Genomic DNA, 21,784 nt, shown 5'->3' with positions numbered 1-21,784 from the left:
GCGTCATGTTGCCATGTGACGGTGCTAGCAGACAACCCTTCGCGACCGTGTATGGATTAGCTTGTTGAATGTAATTGTTATGCACAGCACACGCGACATGCAATAGTTCCAACTGAAAAAGAAAGGGCTTTACAAGCCGATTTTTTTGTGTTACACCGGTTCGAAAGAGGACATAATGGCCGAGAAGAAATTCTCTGGGGCACCATTTGGAACACAAACAGCAAGGTGAGCCTCGTAAATTTTACAACAGAATAATATTGTCAATAATATTTGTCATGCTGACACGATGTCAACAGCGCTAAACACCCTTATTGTATTGAGACGATCTGTTACAAATGCATTCAACGATATTCTCTAACTCTTATTGAGCTGTTTCAAAGTTAATGCATGAGGAACTATTATGATAATGTTATCGTGCGTCAAGTTCAGAGAATCAGTAAAAGGACGTCAACATCAAAGACGAATTAAAAGTTATCCCGTATAAAGCCAAGGTGTGTAACATTGTGCTAAATAAGGCTTTCAAGATTTCCAAAGACCTTGGAAGCTTCAAATAATATTAAAAAGAAACACGAATCTCGTATTTAAAACAATAATTAAACATTGAGTTATATTTGTAAGAGAATTGCAAATATATCTCGTTATCATGTCAAGTAATAAGGGCAATTAATTTATTATGATACGTGTATAACTTTAAGGTGCATTAATGTCAGTGACCTGTGTTATCTTATTGACTATCTACTTCATGGACACTATATAATGACTGCTTTACAACTGGCAGACTGCTGGCAATGATCCTAGATAAACCATCATGAAGTGTGTATAGACAACCAGACCAACTTGAAGAACCTCCTTATGTATTTATGGTTGTCTGGCCTATTATTCAACATTCAAAGAAAGAGGCCCAGTGTTGGGACATGGTTGTAAGATTAATGTCGCTCAGTCTAGGCTTTATAAAGAAGGAGTAAAATGATTATTATATTCTATGTGGAAACGTCCAGTGACAGCTTCATTGTTTGGTCCAGGACACATGTTCCATGCTTGATCATGAATGAATGATCACTTCTGTTTGAGCAATATTGCCTGTATTATTGATGTACATGCTATAGATTTTCTTTGGTTAGACATGCAGATACTTCTGCCTCCTGATTCTGCAGAAGACTGACCAATTTGTTTCCTTACTAGCCTATCCTAAAATTTGATTAAAAGAGAATATCAAATGAAGATGGGCTTTTATGAAAAATGTTGAAACAAATGTTTTTGTTAAGGAAGTTTTTAAAGGGTTTTAACCTCAAATCAGCCCTTTATAAGTAAGGTGATTAATTGCTTGTTTTACCACCTGGCACATTGACCAAGAAAATCAAAACAAAGCAATAGTAATAGTAAAGTAATAAGAAGCAAATAAGTAAGCAAGGTCCTTAATTTGTTGCTGAAATGAAAATTATGTTTAACCAGCATCTTGATACATCATAGAAATCAAAAGTCTATCAGTGCTGTAGGTTGTTGTGAATCATGGTTTAAAAATCAAGAAAAATATAAATGATGATTATTTTATGAAAGGTTTATAAGCAGGAATAGTATTTCTACAGTATACAGTATAAGATTAAGTAGGATCAACACTTTTTTCAGTGGTACAGGTGTTTAAAACCTTTATTCATAATAGACTTAAGTTTGAAAGAATGGTATTTTCTCAAAAAAGATCATAAGAAAAGAACTCAATGATGACTGTTGAAGTTTCCTTATCATAATCTTCATGTTACTTACTTGTCTGTTTGTTTTCTAATTAACTGGAATTAAATGTGTCTATATTAGCCTTCAGTTATAACTCAAGTGACTTATTTTGACTGTGTGTTGTCTCAGACCAAAAGCAGTGAAACACGTAATTTACTTGGGCAGCCCATGTATTGTTTTGTGTATGTGTTTACCATTAATCACTCTGGGAATGTTAAAACTATTTTCCTAGAATTTGTGAAAGGTGTCCATCTATTGAAACAGCGCACAAATCAGATTTGTTTTCAGAGATAAATTGTGGACAAACTCAGTTTATTAAACTAAAACATTTTACAAAAGGACGTGATATCCTTCCTCTGCTGCTGTTGTTGCTTTCGACAGCAACAAAAAATGATAATATAGGCAGGAAAATATGGACTGTTGTGTAAACTTTTGGTGTTATTAAAATGACTCTTGCAAAGATTGTTTACAGACTGGTTTAGAAGTAGGTCACGGGGTGGTTTACTGGAACAGGGCAGTTGATAGGGTGGATATGGTATAAACAGTACTGACCACCTGCTGGCATTCAGGTTTGATGTGTCTGGTGTGCACCCAAAGAGTAAGACCCCAGGCACCTTCACCGAGATACCATATGACAAGAAGTTCACACAAGATCTGGTGAGTAGCTCATTTCTTACTATGTATACTTTTTAGACAGTGTCAAGGCTTATAATGGCTAACCCCGAAGAATACCAGAGGAGCTCAATTCTGACTGTTTCTTTTTTCTATTTCATAATACATGTATCATGAAATGAAACTGGTAATTTCACACTATATTGTCTTTCTCAGACATTTTGCGGTTTCTTTTACGATTATTACATTACATAATCATTTAATGAAAGACTGTCACAGTGTAAATATTTTGTTGAATGATATTTTCTAAGCCTAATTACAAATTGTAAGCTGTGAGCCCCAATATGAAATTGTCTAAACTAGAAGACTTGACTGTTCAGAAGCGTCGTCTCGGGCCAGGCAGCTATGATGTCGACCAGGGTGGGTTCAGCACCAAGTCTGTGGAGGAGAAGACGCGGGGCCCTGGCTGGGCGCGGGCGTATGAGGTGGAAAGGATGGCAGCCCTGCCGCATCTACTGCACAAAGAACAGTGGGAGCAGAAGCGCATGTTGGTGAGTGACATCTGGAGTAACAAAACTTTGATGCAAACCTGCAGCATCATGTCAAGTTGAGAGTTAACAAGACATTACTTCACAAGCCAGTGGTGAACAACAATTCATTGATCACTGAAAAATCGTCAGTTCTGTAGTTCAACTAAAATGATAGGTGAAAGTAGGTTGGGGCCAGGTCAGGTGTATATGGAGGATGAGGAAGTTCTTCGAAGTCACATTGATGTACAGGAGACTTTGACTATCGAGAGGTGTGAGATGAAGCATTGTCATGCAAAATCAGAACTCCAACCCTCAACATGTCTCACATTGTGCTCGTATGTGTACCCAAGTATGCTTTAAGGACCTGTTGCTTTCAAACCAATTGATCTATTGGAATAAAATAACTGGAATGCTGATGAAGAACACTGTCCAACAACACTCCTAAGATTAGTTGATGTCACCAGTCTAGAAGTTACGTAGGCTTTGAACTTTTTGACCAGCCCTCGTACTTCAGTCTGTACATGAACTTTACTGAGAAAGTGTAACATGTGTTACTTGCACAGTTCATTGTCCATACACAATTAATCTAAACATACTCTGATTCATTTATATTTGCTCATGTAGGTTTGCCAAATAGACATTAATTAGATTGCGTTAGATTACACTTGAAGATTACAATGACAGTGATATATAAAGTACTTTGACTGGTTTGTCTTGACATCAGTCTGATAGTGTTGATTAATGACAACACTTTTACAAACAGGTTTCATTATCCCCAGATTTTATACCCTTATACAGTGTTTGTGATAGGGCTTGTATGAGTGTATGCAGAAATAAAATAGTAAATGTGTAGTCCAAATCTTTCGCGCATAATATTTTCATTACAATCGCAAATCATTTCAAAACATATTGGTTCTTTATATGTTGTTGTTTTAAGGTACCTCTTGAAATTAAGTAGATCAGAATCTATGCATCCAAAACAACTGTTTTTTACATGTTTTTATAATTTTTTGCATGAGAAACGCAGGTTTCGGCGTTAACACAAACACTGCTTATAGAGTCGTCATGGGTATCTAGGCTGCACTATTTAATACTTTAGTATGTCTTTAATAAGACTAGACCAATTTTATTTCTTGTCTTACGGATATGAAAAAATATACAAATATGTTTTCCTCTGTCAAAAAATAAAATCTGCATGTTTTTACTGGCAAAAAATGTATGCTTACAAGAAAATTTTGTTTGAGGTTGTTTTTGGCCCCATATATACTTCATAAATTGGGAAAAGTAACATACTTTGAGCATTTAGAGGGGAATATTACTCCAACTGTGATTTTATGTTTATTTTTTTATCCTCTTGCTTTTAGATTTTTTGAGGACAAAAATCCATAAAACATGGAATGAAATTGGTCTCTCCGAACTACAAAACAAATGCCCTTGTTCTGAGCCATGTAACTAGGACACACACACTTGCAGTGATCAAAACTTTCAACTTTCAAGGCTCTTTCAGTGCTATAGCAAAATACGTTTCAAATATGCAGACCTTTCAAAAAGTTGATAAGAAAAATGATCACATGTTTTTCGTCAAGTAAGAAGTAAGCATGCATTTCCTTATCATTTATAGATGTAAGTCTGTTACTGATTGCAACAATAACTCAGGCCTCCCATTAATATAGCATTTGTAGACGTGGGATGTTTTGGAGGGATTTTTCAGATCCTCCAATAAACAGATGTACATACAGTATGAGAATTCAAGGTAGTAAGATGACTTCACCTGTGATTGCTTGTTATCCCCTCCGTCTGTACGTCATATTGTCCATGTGTATGCAATACTTTGTCTGAAGCATAACTCCTAAACTGTTTCTTTTAACCATATTTGGTACACATGTCAAGTATGATCCCAAGATATGCTGTTTGTGGTCAGACTCAACCCAGATATGAATTTTATTTTTTGTGGTTTCCATGGAAACATGACTCAGAGGGTGTCATCATGTCCTGGGCATATCTCCTAAACTATACATGCTATCCTCATAAACTTTGGTACACGTATCAAACATGATGCCTAGATGTGCCTTTTAGGGATTAGACCCAGATATTTATTTTTTGCGGTTTCCATGGAAACATGACTTATACTGTGGCTTTGAGGATGTTAAGTTGTGCAGAGCAGATCTTGCAAACTTTATCTTTATCAGCCTTGGTACACATGTTCAACATGTTCACCATGATCCCTAGATATGCCTTTTGGGGGTTACACCAGTGTGTGAATTTTATTTTTTGTGGTTTCCATGACAAGTTTGACTTTGACTGAAATTGGTGGTTGTGCACTTTTCAGGAGCAGAACTTTAAAACAGTTCACAATGTCTTCAGCAAACTTGGTACATAGATAGGTCTGGTGGTATGCTGATGCCTTTTGGTAGGTTTGGATATCTGAATAAAATATTTTTTTCTCTTTCCATGGCAACAAGTTCGACCTTGAGTGAGTTGTGTTCTTTTCCAGAGCAGAACTGTAAAATATTACAATACCTTCCTTAGACTATGCCATATCCACACCAAAACATTGACATCGTGTAATCATAATTAGTAGAAATATTGATGAAGAGTATTTTGCTATTGCGAGGTATATTGATGACTTTGTCTTCTTGTTGAACCCAATGCAGCCACTGTATTGAGTGTCTTTGGTTTACTTCAGCAAAGGAAGCTGGGCCCTGGATCCTATGAGATCAAGGACTTCCTTCAGAGTTCAGATGAGAAGCCTAGGAGCAGTCATGGAATCTGTGAAACCAAGGCACCCAGGTTCAGGGATGGAACTGTAGTAAGTAGGTTTACATGGGAGCAGTTTTTTATGTATTGTTTTTTCTCTCAGCCTGCCACATGGGTACCAGTATTAAAAGATGGGAAGAGATCATGTTCCTTCTCTCGTTCCTTACTAGTCAAATGTCACATATATAATTGAATCTTGATCTAGTTCACCCAGAGATTTGGGTTTTTCATCATGGCATATTTTTATCGGGTATTCAAGGGTTAAAAAATCCCATTGCCTGACGCCCGGGACAAGTCAGTTTTGATTTTGGGCAATCAAATAATGGTATCTTACTTGTCTGTGGACTAATAGATAATTTCCACTTATGATTTCAAACTGCAAATAAACTTGAATTTCATTTCATTTCATGTTTGCTCATAATGTAGCTATTACATTTCGCAATAATAGTAATTTAGAGCTATCGTTCTTTGCAATTTATCACTCTTTGATAAATAGTCCAGTAAACATTAACATCAAACATTGTGTCATAAAATCAGGGCAAGTGGAAAATTAGTCTGGACAAGTTACTTTCATTAGACCCTTGCCCTGTGTCAAGTTGCTTTTAAAAAAATGTTTGAACCCCTGGTATTTTGCACAAATGTTTTCCTTGACATGGTGAGCAGCCTCTAGGAGGGTCTTTCCTTGACATGGTGAGCAGCCTCTAGGAGGGTCTTTCCTTGACATGGTGAGCAGCCTCTAGGAGGGTCTTTCCTTGTCATGGTGAGCAGCCTCTAGGAGGGTCTTTCCTTGACATGGTGAGCAGCCTCTAGGAGGGTCTTTCCTTGTCATGGTGAGCAGCCTCTAGGAGGGTCTTTCCTTGACATGGTGAGCAGCCTCTAGGAGGGTCTTTCCTTGTCATGGTGAGCAGCCTCTAGGAGGGTCTTTCCTTGACATGGTGAGCAGCCTCTAGGAGGGTCTTTCCTTGACATGGTGAGCAGCCTCTAGGAGGGTCTTTCCTTGACATGGTGAGCAGCCTCTAGGAGGGTCTTTCCTTGTCATGGTGAGCAGCCTCTAGGAGGGTCTTTCCTTGTCATGGTGAGCAGCCTCTAGGAGGGTCTTTCCTTGTCATGGTGAGCAGCCTCTAGGAGGGTCTTTCCTTGTCATGGTGAGCAGCCTCTAGGAGGGTCTTTCCTTGTCATGGTGAGCAGCCTCTAGGAGGGTCTTTCCTTGACATGGTGAGCAGCCTCTAGGAGGGTCTTTCCTTGTCATGGTGAGCAGCCTCTAGGAGGGTCTTTCCTTGTCATGGTGAGCAGCCTCTAGGAGGGTCTTTCCTTGTCATGGTGAGCAGCCTCTAGGAGGGTCTTTCCTTGACATGGTGAGCAGCCTCTAGGAGGGTCTTTCCTTGTCATGGTGAGCAGCCTCTAGGAGGGTCTTTCCTTGACATGGTGAGCAGCCTCTAGGAGGGTCTTTCCTTGACATGGTGAGCAGCCTCTAGGAGGGTCTTTCCTTGTCATGGTGAGCAGCCTCTAGGAGGGTCTTTCCTTGTCATGGTGAGCAGCCTCTAGGAGGGTCTTTCCTTGTCATGGTGAGCAGCCTCTAGGAGGGTCTTTCCTTGACATGGTGAGCAGCCTCTAGGAGGGTCTTTCCTTGACATGGTGAGCAGCCTCTAGGAGGGTCTTTCCTTGACATGGTGAGCAGCCTCTAGGAGGGTCTTTCCTTGTCATGGTGAGCAGCCTCTAGGAGGGTCTTTCCTTGTCATGGTGAGCAGCCTCTAGGAGGGTCTTTCCTTGTCATGGTGAGCAGCCTCTAGGAGGGTCTTTCCTTGTCATGGTGAGCAGCCTCTAGGAGGGTCTTTCCTTGACATGGTGAGCAGCCTCTAGGAGGGTCTTTCCTTGTCATGGTGAGCAGCCTCTAGGAGGGTCTTTCCTTGTCATGGTGAGCAGCCTCTAGGAGGGTCTTTCCTTGTCATGGTGAGCAGCCTCTAGGAGGGTCTTTCCTTGTCATGGTGAGCAGCCTCTAGGAGGGTCTTTCCTTGACATGGTGAGCAGCCTCTAGGAGGGTCTTTCCTTGACATGGTGAGCAGCCTCAAGGAGGGTCTTTCCTTGTCATGGTGAGCAGCCTCTAGGAGGGTCTTTCCTTGTCATGGTGAGCAGCCTCTAGGAGGGTCTTTCCTTGACATGGTGAGCAGCCTCTAGGAGGGTCTTTCCTTGTCATGGTGAGCAGCCTCTAGGAGGGTCTTTCCTTGACATGGTGAGCAGCCTCTAGGAGGGTCTTTCCTTGACATGGTGAGCAGCCTCTAGGAGGGTCTTTCCTTGACATGGTGAGCAGCCTCTAGGAGGGTCTTTCCTTGTCTAGTCATGCTTATAGTCTGTTTGCAATAAAAACATACGGATGAATTTCACTTTAAACCTAAAAGTAAACCAAATAAAGAGAAATTAAGATTGACAATCATCATAATTTTACCATGCCAATTGAAACTGTAAGTTTTAGAATTTTATTGAACTTCGGTTAATAGTTGTTTAACATATGATTTTCAAATTGTTATTATTGGTTTGTATTACAAGGGGGTAAGTCCAGTAAATGGAACAGTGAAACAAATGCATGAGCGGTACGTGATGAGCGTTAATTTAGACCAACCCTACCTGTTCTCAGTGTTTCATTTAATGTAAATACCACCTTGTGATACAAACAAAGTGATTTCAAATTATGATTGTTTGTTACACAACTTTTATCCTAAGTTGAATAAAATTCTGAGATTTAAATGTTCGATTGGCAAGGTAAAATTATGAGGATTCGCAATCTTTATTTCACTTAATTTGATGTACTTATTTGTTTTAAGTGAAATTCATTGGTACGTCTTCACTGCAAACAGGCTATAGTGCCTGTCACATATGCACTACTATCATGTATTTCTTGCCATAATAATAACTGCAGATAATCCGGCTAGCACTGTCTGTGATTATTTTTTTTCGTTTTACTATTAAGGTTAATACAAATTATTTCATATGGGATCTGAATGGAAAATTAATACTTTTTTCATATTATGATCTTATGAAATAGAAAAAAAAATCGGTTTTAAATTCAGCTTTAGATATTTACTACATATACTCATTGTAACAGAGTGATGTACCTGGCCCTGGGACGTATGGTAATGGAGGGATACCACACGCAGCCTTAGAAGAGAAAGATAAAAGGTCAACCAGTACTAAAGGGATGCTGGACGCTGGATCTTCAACCCCACGCAACCTCCCTACAGTTGTAAGTCGCCTGTAAAAACCGTATATAATTCATCGTCATTAATCATGATTTCTGCTACTTCTTCCTCCCTCCCCTCCTAATCTTATTCTCATTACTTTTGTCTGGTTCATCAACTGTGACTGCAGTACATCACTTCCCACTCTCTTATAATCCACAGTTGCCATGATCAGTTTTCAGGAAAGCAGAGTAAAACCACTAAACGTGTACTCTTGAAAATAATGTAATAATTGTACGTAATTGTCCTTCTTAATTTAATATTATTAATAATTTAAATATAGTCATTCAGTATTTTCAGTGAATCATTTATCAATGTGTTCATGTGTTCAACATTAAAGGTCACATGCAACCAAAAAATCAAACATAATTAAAACACATTTATCACTTATAATATACATTGCTGCTTTTAAAAACACAAATAAACAAAATTATAAGCGTACAATTGCGATTCAAAAGTGCAATATTTTGTACTTGGGCTTACTTCCCCCGAAACGAAGCCCTCGGGAGACCGAACCCAGTCATAGCGGGTGGATATGCACTCAAGTGTAACGACGGCTTCCGATTGGCTGTTTCATTTGCTGATATGCCGAGGGTTCATTGTGTGTACAGAAATAGGAGCTGTTGGATTGGCATTTTAGAAGTATGGCGAGTCACAAGAAAGTAAGATTCTTTATGGATAACAACTTCTTTTTGTGTACTTGATGCGCCGTTTCAGTATGGATTCATATACTGTTGTCAAACAAAAAATCATATACACTAAAAGAAGTTGTTATCAATGAAGAATGTATATAGAGATGTTAGGTTTTGAAAATACATGTTCTCTGAATTTGCGCTCGATCGAATCAAAAATCATGTCAGTAGAGATGGTAAACTACTGCGAGGCTGGAATCAGTCATTTGTCCAAGTACAAAGCAGGACTTGAAACTGACAAGAGTTTGCACCAGTTTCCGTCAGATCAACTCATCTCAAAAAACATGACATGTGTATCACACCTGCCTAATTACATAATGTGGCAGAGACGAGACTCGAGTGCACGATTCATAAATGAGTTTATTTTCTTTATGTCGTATATTCTGATAGGTGTTAAGTTCAAAGTGCACGTGGTCAATGACAACAAGCTGTGTACTGCATGTTGTCTTTAACAGACAGACAGTCAGACATATAGGTGTGAATAAACCAGACACTGAGCTTTCACTGAGACAGAGACTGCTTACCACAATCAACAAGTTTTTTTTAAGTAACGAGTAGATTATTTACTTGTTTGTGTACACAACCAAGATTAGACTACTGCTCACGACCTCAGACTCTGGGCATGCATACTGTTTCAAGCTCCGCGACCCTATTCACTGCGCATGCGTTATGAACGCAGCGCAGCACAGCTGCTGAAACCAGTTTTCCCCCCAGCACTGGGGGGAATTTAGTGAAACGTTTGAACTCCGATTTCGCGGGCTTTTCTTTCATCGCGTTTTTTTCAACTTTATAGGTTGAATTGGCATTTTTTATGATTTGTTTCGGGAAGTGCATACCGAAAGGTACCAGAATCTGCAAAGTTGTATTTTACGTTGCATGTGACCTTTAAGTTATAAAATGTTTTAGAAATGAAGCATTACCTGTGATTGTAGCAAGTATTCAATGCAAACATGATTGTGTAGACAACTGTAAATGTTCTTTTCATGAGATGTATTCAACAACTATTGCATATTGTAGCTATCACGGAGACAGGTATTTGTACCTCACATGTTGAGGGTATTCTATTTCTTGAACTGCATGACCCAAACAGAAGTAGGCAAGCATAAACATTCATAGTAAAGGATGAAACAAACTTTTCAAAGACCAAAATGCTGGAACTCTTCATTCAACTTCTGATTGTTAAAAGGTAAAGGAATATATGTGGATATTGATTTGGGGTTAAGGTCCAAGTTGCAATTCTTTTCAATGATATAATTTTGTCTTCTCATAAAGTGACATCTTGTATTATAATGATAAAATAATAATAATATTATCAAGGCATGTATAAAATGACTTCTTGTTGCCTGTTGTAGATATCCCGGAGAAAGGTATTTCTGTTGGTGCCATCATTATAGGCACTTATCAGTGTAAACCTTTTATTTCAAATGAATGAAAATGTTTTCACAATGTACAATGACAAAACTCAGCTAACAATGTATAAATACCTTCATGTCTACAGTTATCTGTCACTGTAAAATGTTAATGGTGACCTCGCCAAGATGTCAACTGTAACTGTCTTTAGGTATGGGTTTTGCTACTGTTAAAGGAGGTTTGTGTTTTGTCAGTGTGAAAATATGAAAAGTTACTGCTGTATACCTTCATTTATTTTCTGAGATAAACTTCTAAAACAGTAGGTCATTGTGATGTACATCTTATGACTGAGGTGACTAATGTGTAATGCTTAGTGTATTCATCTTGTGTCGGCTATTGTATCAGAACTGACAGTCCCCATTATTTTGTTTGACATAAAGTTTCTCTGACTCAGAATCCAAATATGTTAATGGAGCAGATGTATCATGTCTGAAATAAATTGCATTTCTAAATAGCCGTATATTTGGGCATCCCTTGTCCATAGCCCCCCAACTGAGGAAAAATAGGTAAACATGGGCCACAGATTGGTTGGAGTATTAATTGAAACTGACTTGATGCTTTGTAGTTGCAATGCATTTGCATAACCACTTTAATATGAATAGATTTGATGAAATTTAGTACTTTAATAAACCAGTAACCTTTCGAATTTGCTTTGATCTGATTATCCACAAATCAAAATTATCAGATCAAATATCAGCTGAAGTTTGTAAAAGCTTTCTGATATTGTCAATGCCATGAATCAAATGTTTCTTTTCAGAATCTGACATAATGTAGATAACCACAGAGAACATTTAATGGGTCAGACACCTGATTTATCTGATGACACATATGTTGTCTGAGGGATTACAGCCATGTTGTCACTGATCATCAATCACAAATCCTAGATTGGTTGTCCTTGGTTCAGCATGTGGTTTCACTAAAGTTGTAAATGTCTACAATCCACAAATGCTGCTCCAAATGTTTTTAAACCCGGTCACCATCAAGACAACAGTAGTTGGAAAGCAGGCACAGAATAACTTGTTTTGGTTCATGGGAGTCAATGTCATGTCTACATCCAGGGCAGGGCCTAGATTTTTGAAACTCTTAGCACTAAGATTGTTCTAAGTGTCATACATTAACATTATGTTACGACTATCTTAGCGCTAAGAGAGCTTCGAAAATCTAGGCTCAGCTCAATACACACTTGGTCACTCACCTGGTCCAGCAACACTGCAATATACAGTCATTCCTTAAACTATGCAGTGATGAAAATTAACATTAAATTTTTGAAAATGACGAAAATCAATGGGTGCCTTTTTAATATATTTTATGAAAATAATTTTTTTACTGACCAGTGGTCATTGTCTGTATTGTTACCTTGATGATATCAGTGTGGTCTGTGTAATTCAATGTAACAAGTGTCAATTTTATATTTTGGGTATACACAGTGACATGACTTGGACTTGGAAACTTGGACAGCATACAAATCACATGTAAGAGGACTGTCAGTAACAAGTTTTAATAGTCTTTATTGCCTTGAACTCATAAAATGGTGTTATAATTATAGCATACTTGTTTTTTTAATTATTAATAGGTTGTTTAATTTCTCTAGTCAGGAGGCTCCCTGATGGTAGGGGGCAGAATGAGCATGGATAGAGACTCTCAGTGTTTATTGCATGTCACTCAGTTAATTATTATCAGGTTACACTGGAACACGTATAGTAACAGAATTTCTAGTATTTGGGTAGACAAATGTAGTTATTGAAAAAGATGGAGGATTTATTCAATCAGATTTCACAATTACATTTTTTCATAAAAAAACAGTTACGTTTATATTCATCATACAGTGAAAGTTCTTGAGAAAAATAGGTAATATGTATACATTTGTATGGTTTTATAAATTATAATAAGTTTTTAGAGGACATTTTCTGTCTCCTCAAAACGTTTAAAAAAATATTTACAATATTCTGGATCAGTCAGTGTCCAATAATATATACCCAGTAACATTCTGACACAAAAGAATGATTGTTAATAAAATCTTTCCTTGAAATGAGTCTAATTATTTACAGACATATTAAATAAGGTGAAATAATAATCTCAGACACCAAATGTTATAGAGTTTACTAAGTGATGTTGCAAAAACTGTGATTTGATTGTTTGCATGCATTAGTACTAGATCTTTTTTCTGCTTCATCACAGAGTGTATGTTTAACGCTTGAAGTTTTTATCTATATGACAACAGTCTGTAAATCTACTGAGTCTACTGGACCAGACAATCCAGTTGACAATCCACCATCAAGTGGTGTATGTTTGGTGCGACATCAAGTGGTGTATGTTTGTTTCTACATCAAGAGGTGTATGTTTGTTACTACATCCAGTGGTGTACGTTTGTTGCTACATCCAGTGGTGTATGTTTGTTGCTACATCCAGTGGTGTATGTTTGTTGCTACATCCAATGGTGTATGTTTGTTGCTGCATCCAGTGGTGTATGTTTGTTGCTACAACAGGTGGTGTAAGTTTGTTGCTGCATCCAGTGGTGTATGTTTGTTGCTACAACAGGTGGTGTATGTTTGTTTCTACATCAAGAGGTGTATGTTTGTTGCTACAACAGGTGGTGTATGTTTGTTGCTGCATCCAGTGGTATATGTTTGTTGCTGCATCCAGTGGTGTATGTTTGTTCCTACATCAAGAGGTGTATGTTTGTTGCTACATCCAGTGGTGTATGTTTGTTCCTACAACAGGTGGTGTATGTTTGTTGCTACATCCAGTGGTGTATGTTTGTTGCTACATCAAGAGGTGTATGTTTGTTGCTGCATCCAGTGGTAAGTGTTTGTTGCTGCATCCAGTGGTGTATGTTTGTTCCTACATCAAGAGGTGTATGTTTGTTGCTACATCCAGTGGTGTATGGTTGTTGCTACATCAGGTGGTGCATGTTCATTGCTACGCAAGGTGGTATATGTTCGTTGCTACATCAAGTGGTATATGTTTAACAAGGGGTCAGTGTTGGGACCAGGCACCTACAACTTCAAGAGCTTTACAGAACAGATGGGCAGCAAGGTGACGAGCATCCGAGGACCTTATGACCTCTTCTCTGGGGACCGGAACAAGCCAATCACAGTGGGGTATCTGGCAGCACCGGTCAGTAGGAAAACCCACTATACTAGCAGTACCTGTTTAGCAAACATTTCTCATTTACATTAAAATGTTTGAAATATTATATGAAAAATGTAAATGTGAAAATTGTATAGAAAGATAGAACTAGAATTTTGTGTATGTTTCATCCAGATATACAGCAACATTGTTGACATGCTACATATTGAATGTCCTGCTAAGGCACAGATGGCTACGTGGTCAGATATGCAATGCCTTTGGCTGTGCTACATTTTCAGTGTGAATTTGAATCTACAACTTCCTAGATTATCTCCCTTTGTTGGTCACCCACTAATGAGTGAGTGAGTTCAGTTTTACACCGCACTCAGCAATATTCCAGCCATATGGCAGCAGTCTGTAAATAATCGAGTCTGGACCAGACAATCCAGTGACCAACAACATGAGCATCGATCTGTGCAATTTATTAGAATTACAGCATTTCATTTAATATAGTTTCCTACATTATATTTTGTATCATATTTGCTGAAAAGGGGGCTGCCTTTTAAAACCATACACAAAACTGAATTAATTTGTTGGTGAAACATAAATAGTTGCTTTAGCCAAGATGCATTCGTTGTTTTCTGTGAAAACATCCATAATATGCAAAGGGAAATACAGATTGTCACATAATTTCACTTGTCCATGAATATCTTACAAAGACTGTTTACAATTTGGTTGTGAATATTGAGGGGAAACGTCCTGGAACAGAACTAAAATCTGGCAACCTGATATCAGGTCCAGTCAAAACTGATGTCTATTCTACCTTTTTTTTTAGAAACTAGCTGACCTTGGCCCTGGTCAGTATGATCTCAAGTCCTTCTTGTCTGACTGGGACACAATCCATCGCAAGCGACAGGGCAAGTTTGGTAAAGTGTCCCAGTACCCTGGTGCCCCGACAGAAAGGATCTTCTGTAGTACGCTTTCTCAGTGTCAAAAACAAGAGGTACATGCTATGGTAGAAAGGGGTTTAAAAAAAGGTTTCGGTAGATGATAACAGGGGATATGTTGTGGATGTCAGCTACTAGAATATCAATGTTAATCATTCATATTGTGTTCCTCATATTATGGAACCTGATAGCCATACATTTCACCCTTTAATGTGCATCACCTCCCATGTGCATTCCCATTCAAAGACTTCATCATGTAAAAGTGTATTTTCTCAGGTTAAGTAAGATACATGAAGTTCAAAGCTTTTCTTCAAGTCCGACAAAGAACTTCTTTCCATTCATTACTCAATTATATATGTTATTATGGTGTACAATTATCATTCTTGGAAAAAGGCATGTACAAGATACTTTAAAATTATGGAGGGTCATGGAGTACCACTTGAAATTGTCTTTGTGATTGTCAGCCTCAGGGCCCTTATTCTCAAATCGTTCATATCGCTAAGAATTCTTAACTTTGATCGTAGCCAGTGTGTTAAGAATGGACTTAAGAAGTTTGTAGTGCTAGTCTAGTTACTTATGTTGTAAAAGTCCAGGAATCAGTCTGAACAGAGTCCTATGTTAGTAGATTCCATGCAACACTAACACTGAGCTTCAGTGCTCATGATGCACATGGGGACATTGATTGGCTTTGACCTGGGATCTGTAAATTCTACAACTACTGATGTATGAAAATATTTCAGAACACTCCTGGCCCAGGTAATTATGACCCAAAGCCAGTAGTGAAAGCTGCCTCCACCAACTCACCGGGCTTCCTGTCATCTGCTCAGAGGAATGACCGGGTATCACAGAGATTCTTTACAAGGAACTTTGTAAGTTCAAGATTGCTGTGTGTGCAGCTCTTGTAACCTGTGACGGGTGAGGTGTCTGATATAAAGAACTGAGGACATGTATCGCCTATCTTTTCTAAAGTCAAGGAACCTTGTGTTCTTGCATTCAGAAGGATGTTTGTACTCTCTCAAAATCTTGCCTCCTTTTCACATTTACAAGTAATTTGCTTAGTTTACACGTCTTCTTTTTTAAACCTGAAGCCGATATAGTGAGCCAATGTTATCTGAAGCAAACATCTTGAATCTATTGTAATTTTGGAATGATCAGTGTGTCTCTGTGTGAGCATGTGCTGAGACTCCCTCAGGCAGGAATGACAATAGGTGGGACTAAAATAACCAGTGTCAGTGGTAAATGACTGCAATGATCAGTATGTCTCTGTGTGAGCATGTGCTGAGACTCCCTCAGGCAGGAATGACAATAGGTGGGACCAAAATAACCAGTGTCAGTGGTAAATGACTGCAATGATCAGTATGTCTCTGTGTGAGCATGTGCTGAGACTCCCTCAGGCAGGAATGACAATAGGTGGGACTAAAATAACCAGTGTCAGTGGTAAATGACTGCAATGATCAGTATGTCTCTGTGTGAGCATGTGCTGAGACTCCCTCAGGCAGGAATGACAATAGGTGGGACCAAAATAACCAGTGTCAGTGGTAAATGACTGCAATGATCAGTATGTCTCTGTGTGAGCATGTGCTGAGACTCCCTCAGGCAGGAATGACAATAGGTGGGACCAAAATAACCAGTGTCAGTGGTAAATGACTGCAATGATCAGTATGTCTCTGTGTGAGCATGTGCTGAGACTCCCTCAGGCAGGAATGACAATAGGTGGGACCAAAATAACCAGTGTCAGTGGTAAATGACTGCAATGATCAGTATGTCTCTGTGTGAGCATGTGCTGAGACTCCCTCAGGCAGGAATGACAATAGGTGGGACCAAAATAACCAGTGTCAGTGGTAAATGACTGCAATGATCAGTATGTCTCTGTGTGAGCATGTGCTGAGACTCCCTCAGGCAGGAATGACAATAGGTGGGACTAAAATAACCAGTGTCAGTGGTAAATGACTGCAATGATCAGTATGTCTCTGTGTGAGCATGTGCTGAGACTCCCTCAGGCAGGAATGACAATAGGTGGGACTAAAATAACCAGTGTCAGTGGTAAATGACTGCAATGATCAGTATGTCTCTGTGTGAGCATGTGCTGAGACTCCCTCAGGCAGGAATGACAATAGGTGGGACTAAAATAACCAGTGTCAGTGGTAAATGACTGCAATGATCAGTATGTCTCTGTGTGAGCATGTGCTGAGACTCCCTCAGGCAGGAATGACAATAGGTGGGACTAAAATAACCAGTGTCAGTGGTAAATGACTGCAATGATCAGTATGTCTCTGTGTGAGCATGTGCTGAGACTCCCTCAGGCAGGAATGACAATAGGTGGGACTAAAATAACCAGTGTCAGTGGTAAATGACTGCAATGATCAGTATGTCTCTGTGTGAGCATGTGCTGAGACTCCCTCAGGCAGGAATGACAATAGGTGGGACTAAAATAACCAGTGTCAGTGGTAAATGACTGCAATGATCAGTATGTCTCTGTGTGAGCATGTGCTGAGACTCCCTCAGGCAGGAATGACAATAGGTGGGACCAAAATAACCAGTGTCAGTGGTAAATGACTGCAATGATCAGTATGTCTCTGTGTGAGCATGTGCTGAGACTCCCTCAGGCAGGAATGACAATAGGTGGGACCAAAATAACCAGTGTCAGTGGTAAATGACTGCAATGATCAGTATGTCTCTGTGTGAGCATGTGCTGAGACTCCCTCAGGCAGGAATGACAATAGGTGGGACTAAAATAACCAGTGTCAGTGGTAAATGACTGCAATGATCAGTATGTCTCTGTGTGAGCATGTGCTGAGACTCCCTCAGGCAGGAATGACAATAGGTGGGACTAAAATAACCAGTGTCAGTGGTAAATGACTGCAATGATCAGTATGTCTCTGTGTGAGCATGTGCTGAGACTCCCTCAGGCAGGAATGACAATAGGTGGGACTAAAATAACCAGTGTCAGTGGTAAATGACTGCAATGATCAGTATGTCTCTGTGTGAGCATGTGCTGAGACTCCCTCAGGCAGGAATGACAATAGGTGGGACTAAAATAACCAGTGTCAGTGGTAAATGACTGCAATGATCAGTATGTCTCTGTGTGAGCATGTGCTGAGACTCCCTCAGGCAGGAATGACAATAGGTGGGACTAAAATAACCAGTGTCAGTGGTAAATGACTGCAATGATCAGTATGTCTCTGTGTGAGCATGTGCTGAGACTCCCTCAGGCAGGAATGACAATAGGTGGGACTAAAATAACCAGTGTCAGTGGTAAATGACTGCAATGATCAGTATGTCTCTGTGTGAGCATGTGCTGAGACTCCCTCAGGCAGGAATGACAATAGGTGGGACCAAAATAACCAGTGTCAGTGGTAAATGACTGCAATGATCAGTATGTCTCTGTGTGAGCATGTGCTGAGACTCCCTCAGGCAGGAATGACAATAGGTGGGACCAAAATAACCAGTGTCAGTGGTAAATGACTGCAATGATCAGTATGTCTCTGTGTGAGCATGTGCTGAGACTCCCTCAGGCAGGAATGACAATAGGTGGGACTAAAATAACCAGTGTCAGTGGTAAATGACTGCAATGATCAGTATGTCTCTGTGTGAGCATGTGCTGAGACTCCCTCAGGCAGGAATGACAATAGGTGGGACTAAAATAACCAGTGTCAGTGGTAAATGACTGCAATGATCAGTATGTCTCTGTGTGAGCATGTGCTGAGACTCCCTCAGGCAGGAATGACAATAGGTGGGACCAAAATAACCAGTGTCAGTGGTAAATGACTGCAATGATCAGTATGTCTCTGTGTGAGCATGTGCTGAGACTCCCTCAGGCAGGAATGACAATAGGTGGGACCAAAATAACCAGTGTCAGTGGTAAATGACTGCAATGATCAGTATGTCTCTGTGTGAGCATGTGCTGAGACTCCCTCAGGCAGGAATGACAATAGGTGGGACTAAAATAACCAGTGTCAGTGGTAAATGACTGCAATGATCAGTATTTACATTTAAATGGTGTTAGGATGTAGTGCCTGTGGACAACATGCAAGGCATTCAGATCTGCAAAAAGACTGGTGCATTTGTTTGTTCCATAGTAGAGATTTAACACTCTCCATAGGATAGTGACCTATTCATTATCATGGTGAAAGATGTGATAAATGGAGCTGCACCTGTTTTGCTGCTTGCAGAACCCAGTGGGTGCAGGACGTTATGACATTCAGAAGTGGGAAGAAGCCCAACACAGGAATGGTCATGGCAGTGTGTTCAAGTCTCGTACAGGGAAACTGTCAGCTGGCATGGAAAAGTTCCTCAAGTGAGTTAATAAAAAACCCCTGAGATTTGTTACTAGAGTACTAAGGAGTATTATTACCCAATATAGGTTATGCATAGTTGAAGGAAATGATCTTTGAAATTATAGTTTCTTATTCATAGTACAACTGTATATAGGGAGAAAAGATCATGTCAACAGGGGATGGTATGCATGGTTATCTGAGTTTTCAACACCCTGAACTACCCATACCCTTCAACAAATATACCATGGCACACTTTACTTTCTTAACCCTCAGATGCTCTTTTCCAATGTTACCTTTGGAGGCTCTCTACATAATTGACCAAGAACACCATTCTGCTTAGTCCTATTTTCTGTTCCAGTGATTAGACATCCTTTCTTTATGTTTATGTTTTATGTTTACCCATTAATAACTCTATTCTGTGTGAGCGTCTGAGCACCCTCTAGCATCTTAGCTCCTCGTTGCTCAACATCACTCGCCTTCAACATAGGTACTTGCCAAACTATTTTCTCTTACATCTTCTCTTCCACGAGTAGGAAGAACTAAACATGAGACTGCATCATCGGCTATTATGTCTAATTCCAGGGAGAGGATACGAGCCAAGGATGTTCCCCTGGAAGACCGTGTCTTTATAGTCCCCCCAGAGGCTCCTGGGAAATCACAGTCACAATACACAACTAAAAGAGCCACCACAGTTGTCTAACCCTCACTGCAGCTGGTGGAGGGATATACACTACAGTTCATGGATATATAGAGGATGGTTTAAAGCTACATATCACTGAATATATATCTGACCATGATAGTGATCATTAAGGCAAAATGCTGAGATGCTCTGTTCAAATAAAATGTCAATTTCACAGAAAATGTTAATATACATGATAATATCTATATATTTTACGTATGGGATACTTGAATCCTACAGTCATAACAGTAAAATTTGCACATAAACAAGCATAATTTGAGAACTTGAAAGTGTTATGTTGAGCTGACATCCATTTTAACATAGTGGTAATTGGTTGCAGATGTCTGATCTACTTTCTCATTGGGATAATTGGAAAGACCCCCTCAGATCATCTCCTATGTATATACATATATATGCATGTTGTGGCCAGTGGTGCTGTTAATGGATATTGTTTGTGTCATGTTTAAACTGTCTGTGATAACTCTGTTCCACAATGCAAGTCACATAACTGCTGACAGGAGAATATGAAAAAACAATCACTGTTTACTATCAAACAGACACACAATTTGGAATAATTGTTTTACATTTGTTCATGGTTGAAGGATTGCATGTGCATTTTGAAAACAACAATTATTAAAGCAAACCGAATCAAAGCATATACATATATTACCTCATGTACCAGAGTGCCTGCTTTCAAGATTACAAGTACTTGACATAAGACTGGCATATAGTCAGTTTGTGTTGTATCCACCCACTTTATGGGGGATGCCCACTTTGTGAGTATACCTGTCATAAACAGGTTATGTATTTCATGCAGTATTTCTATTTTCGTATAATCTCAACTTATTATACTGTTTCACTTGACCATTTCATATTCTCTAGATTTTACACTGAGTAAGACTATTTTCATGGTTTTGACCTTTATGTTTGCTTTACAATTTGTTACTCAACAGTATTATCATATGAGATTTAGTTTCACCTTTAGTGTTGTTACTGCTGATTTAGCAAGATGTGTGCTGCTTTCATCTAGGCAGGAGCACAGCTTGTGCAGAAGTGGAATGCTGCACTGCTCTGTCTGTGTGGATATAATATGGTAATTTTTGAAACAAATTTAAAAAATCATGGCAACAATTATTTCATATATTATTTTAAGAAAACAAAAAACAACAAAGCCTCTGTTGTGCAAGTCATTATTTGACACATGGCAAGTAAATTCTCGCATGTTTTACTATTTTAGCATTTCATGATTTTGAATAATATACCAAGTGCCCGGTTGTCTGTAGTGTAGAAGCAGGGATGGCCCTAGTCATACAGGGCTGCTCTCCATACAGGGGATGAGTTCATATTTTGTTGTGAACAATAATCAAAAAGTTTTTTTCAGCCAGATCTGAGACCTGGTACCTTCTGCTTGTCTGTGCAATATCTATGCTTTAGTTGGTCACTGCATTTTGTAAAGGACACATTCACATGTGGCAGTTGTAATTCATGGAAAAAACACACAAGCTGCTCTTCAAATAGTAAAGTACTCAGATTATATTATTTGGATCAAGATCTGACAATGACTTCTATTTTCACAGAAGAGTACAAGTAGAAATGAGAGATTTTCACCACTACAGTATTATGTATTCCATCTGGTTTTGTTTCAATGTTGTACACTTTGTTGCACTGTTGCCATATACCGGTTTGTAAATAAATGGTTGTGTGATTGAACTATGAGTGGACTTCTTGTCACAAGCAGCCATGTCAGCTGTATTGGAACCAGGAAGACCTTGAGAATCAAGGTCATGTTATTAAGTTATGTAAGAAATGAAACTGATGAATACTATCAGATGGCAGTCTGTAAATAATTA

At 39.1% G+C, this 21,784-nt stretch overlaps 1 protein-coding gene across 1 annotated transcript; it reads left to right on the top strand.

Moving 5' to 3' along the window:
• Positions 1-21,644, top strand: LOC137290945 (ciliary microtubule-associated protein 2-like). Its single transcript, XM_067822166.1, has 10 exons — positions 1-225; positions 2,298-2,385; positions 2,721-2,891; positions 5,557-5,679; positions 8,728-8,865; positions 13,936-14,079; positions 14,867-15,034; positions 15,719-15,847; positions 19,151-19,275; positions 19,838-21,644. Exons 1-10 carry the CDS (start codon positions 176-178, stop codon positions 19,953-19,955), a joined length of 1,254 nt encoding a protein of 417 aa, XP_067678267.1. The 5' UTR covers positions 1-175; the 3' UTR covers positions 19,956-21,644.
• Positions 21,645-21,784: the final 140 nt, after the last annotated feature.

The sequence above is a fragment of the Haliotis asinina genome, chromosome 7 (assembly GCF_037392515.1).
Source record: "Haliotis asinina isolate JCU_RB_2024 chromosome 7, JCU_Hal_asi_v2, whole genome shotgun sequence".
NCBI classification, from domain to species: domain Eukaryota; kingdom Metazoa; phylum Mollusca; class Gastropoda; order Lepetellida; family Haliotidae; genus Haliotis; species Haliotis asinina.
Note: the sequence above shows the minus strand (reverse complement) of the source record. Positions and strands in the feature narration are given on the sequence as shown.

Excerpts from the sequence above, each read along its gene's own strand:
- LOC137290945 (XM_067822166.1), top strand. The coding sequence starts at position 176 with ATGGCCGAGAAGAAATTCTCTGGGGCACCATTTGGAACACAAACAGCA. Across the intron at positions 15,848-19,150 it reads GATTCTTTACAAGGAACTTT|AACCCAGTGGGTGCAGGACG; the intron begins GTAAGTTCAAGA and ends TGCTGCTTGCAG. Across the intron at positions 19,276-19,837 it reads GGCATGGAAAAGTTCCTCAA|GGAGAGGATACGAGCCAAGG; the intron begins GTGAGTTAATAA and ends GTCTAATTCCAG.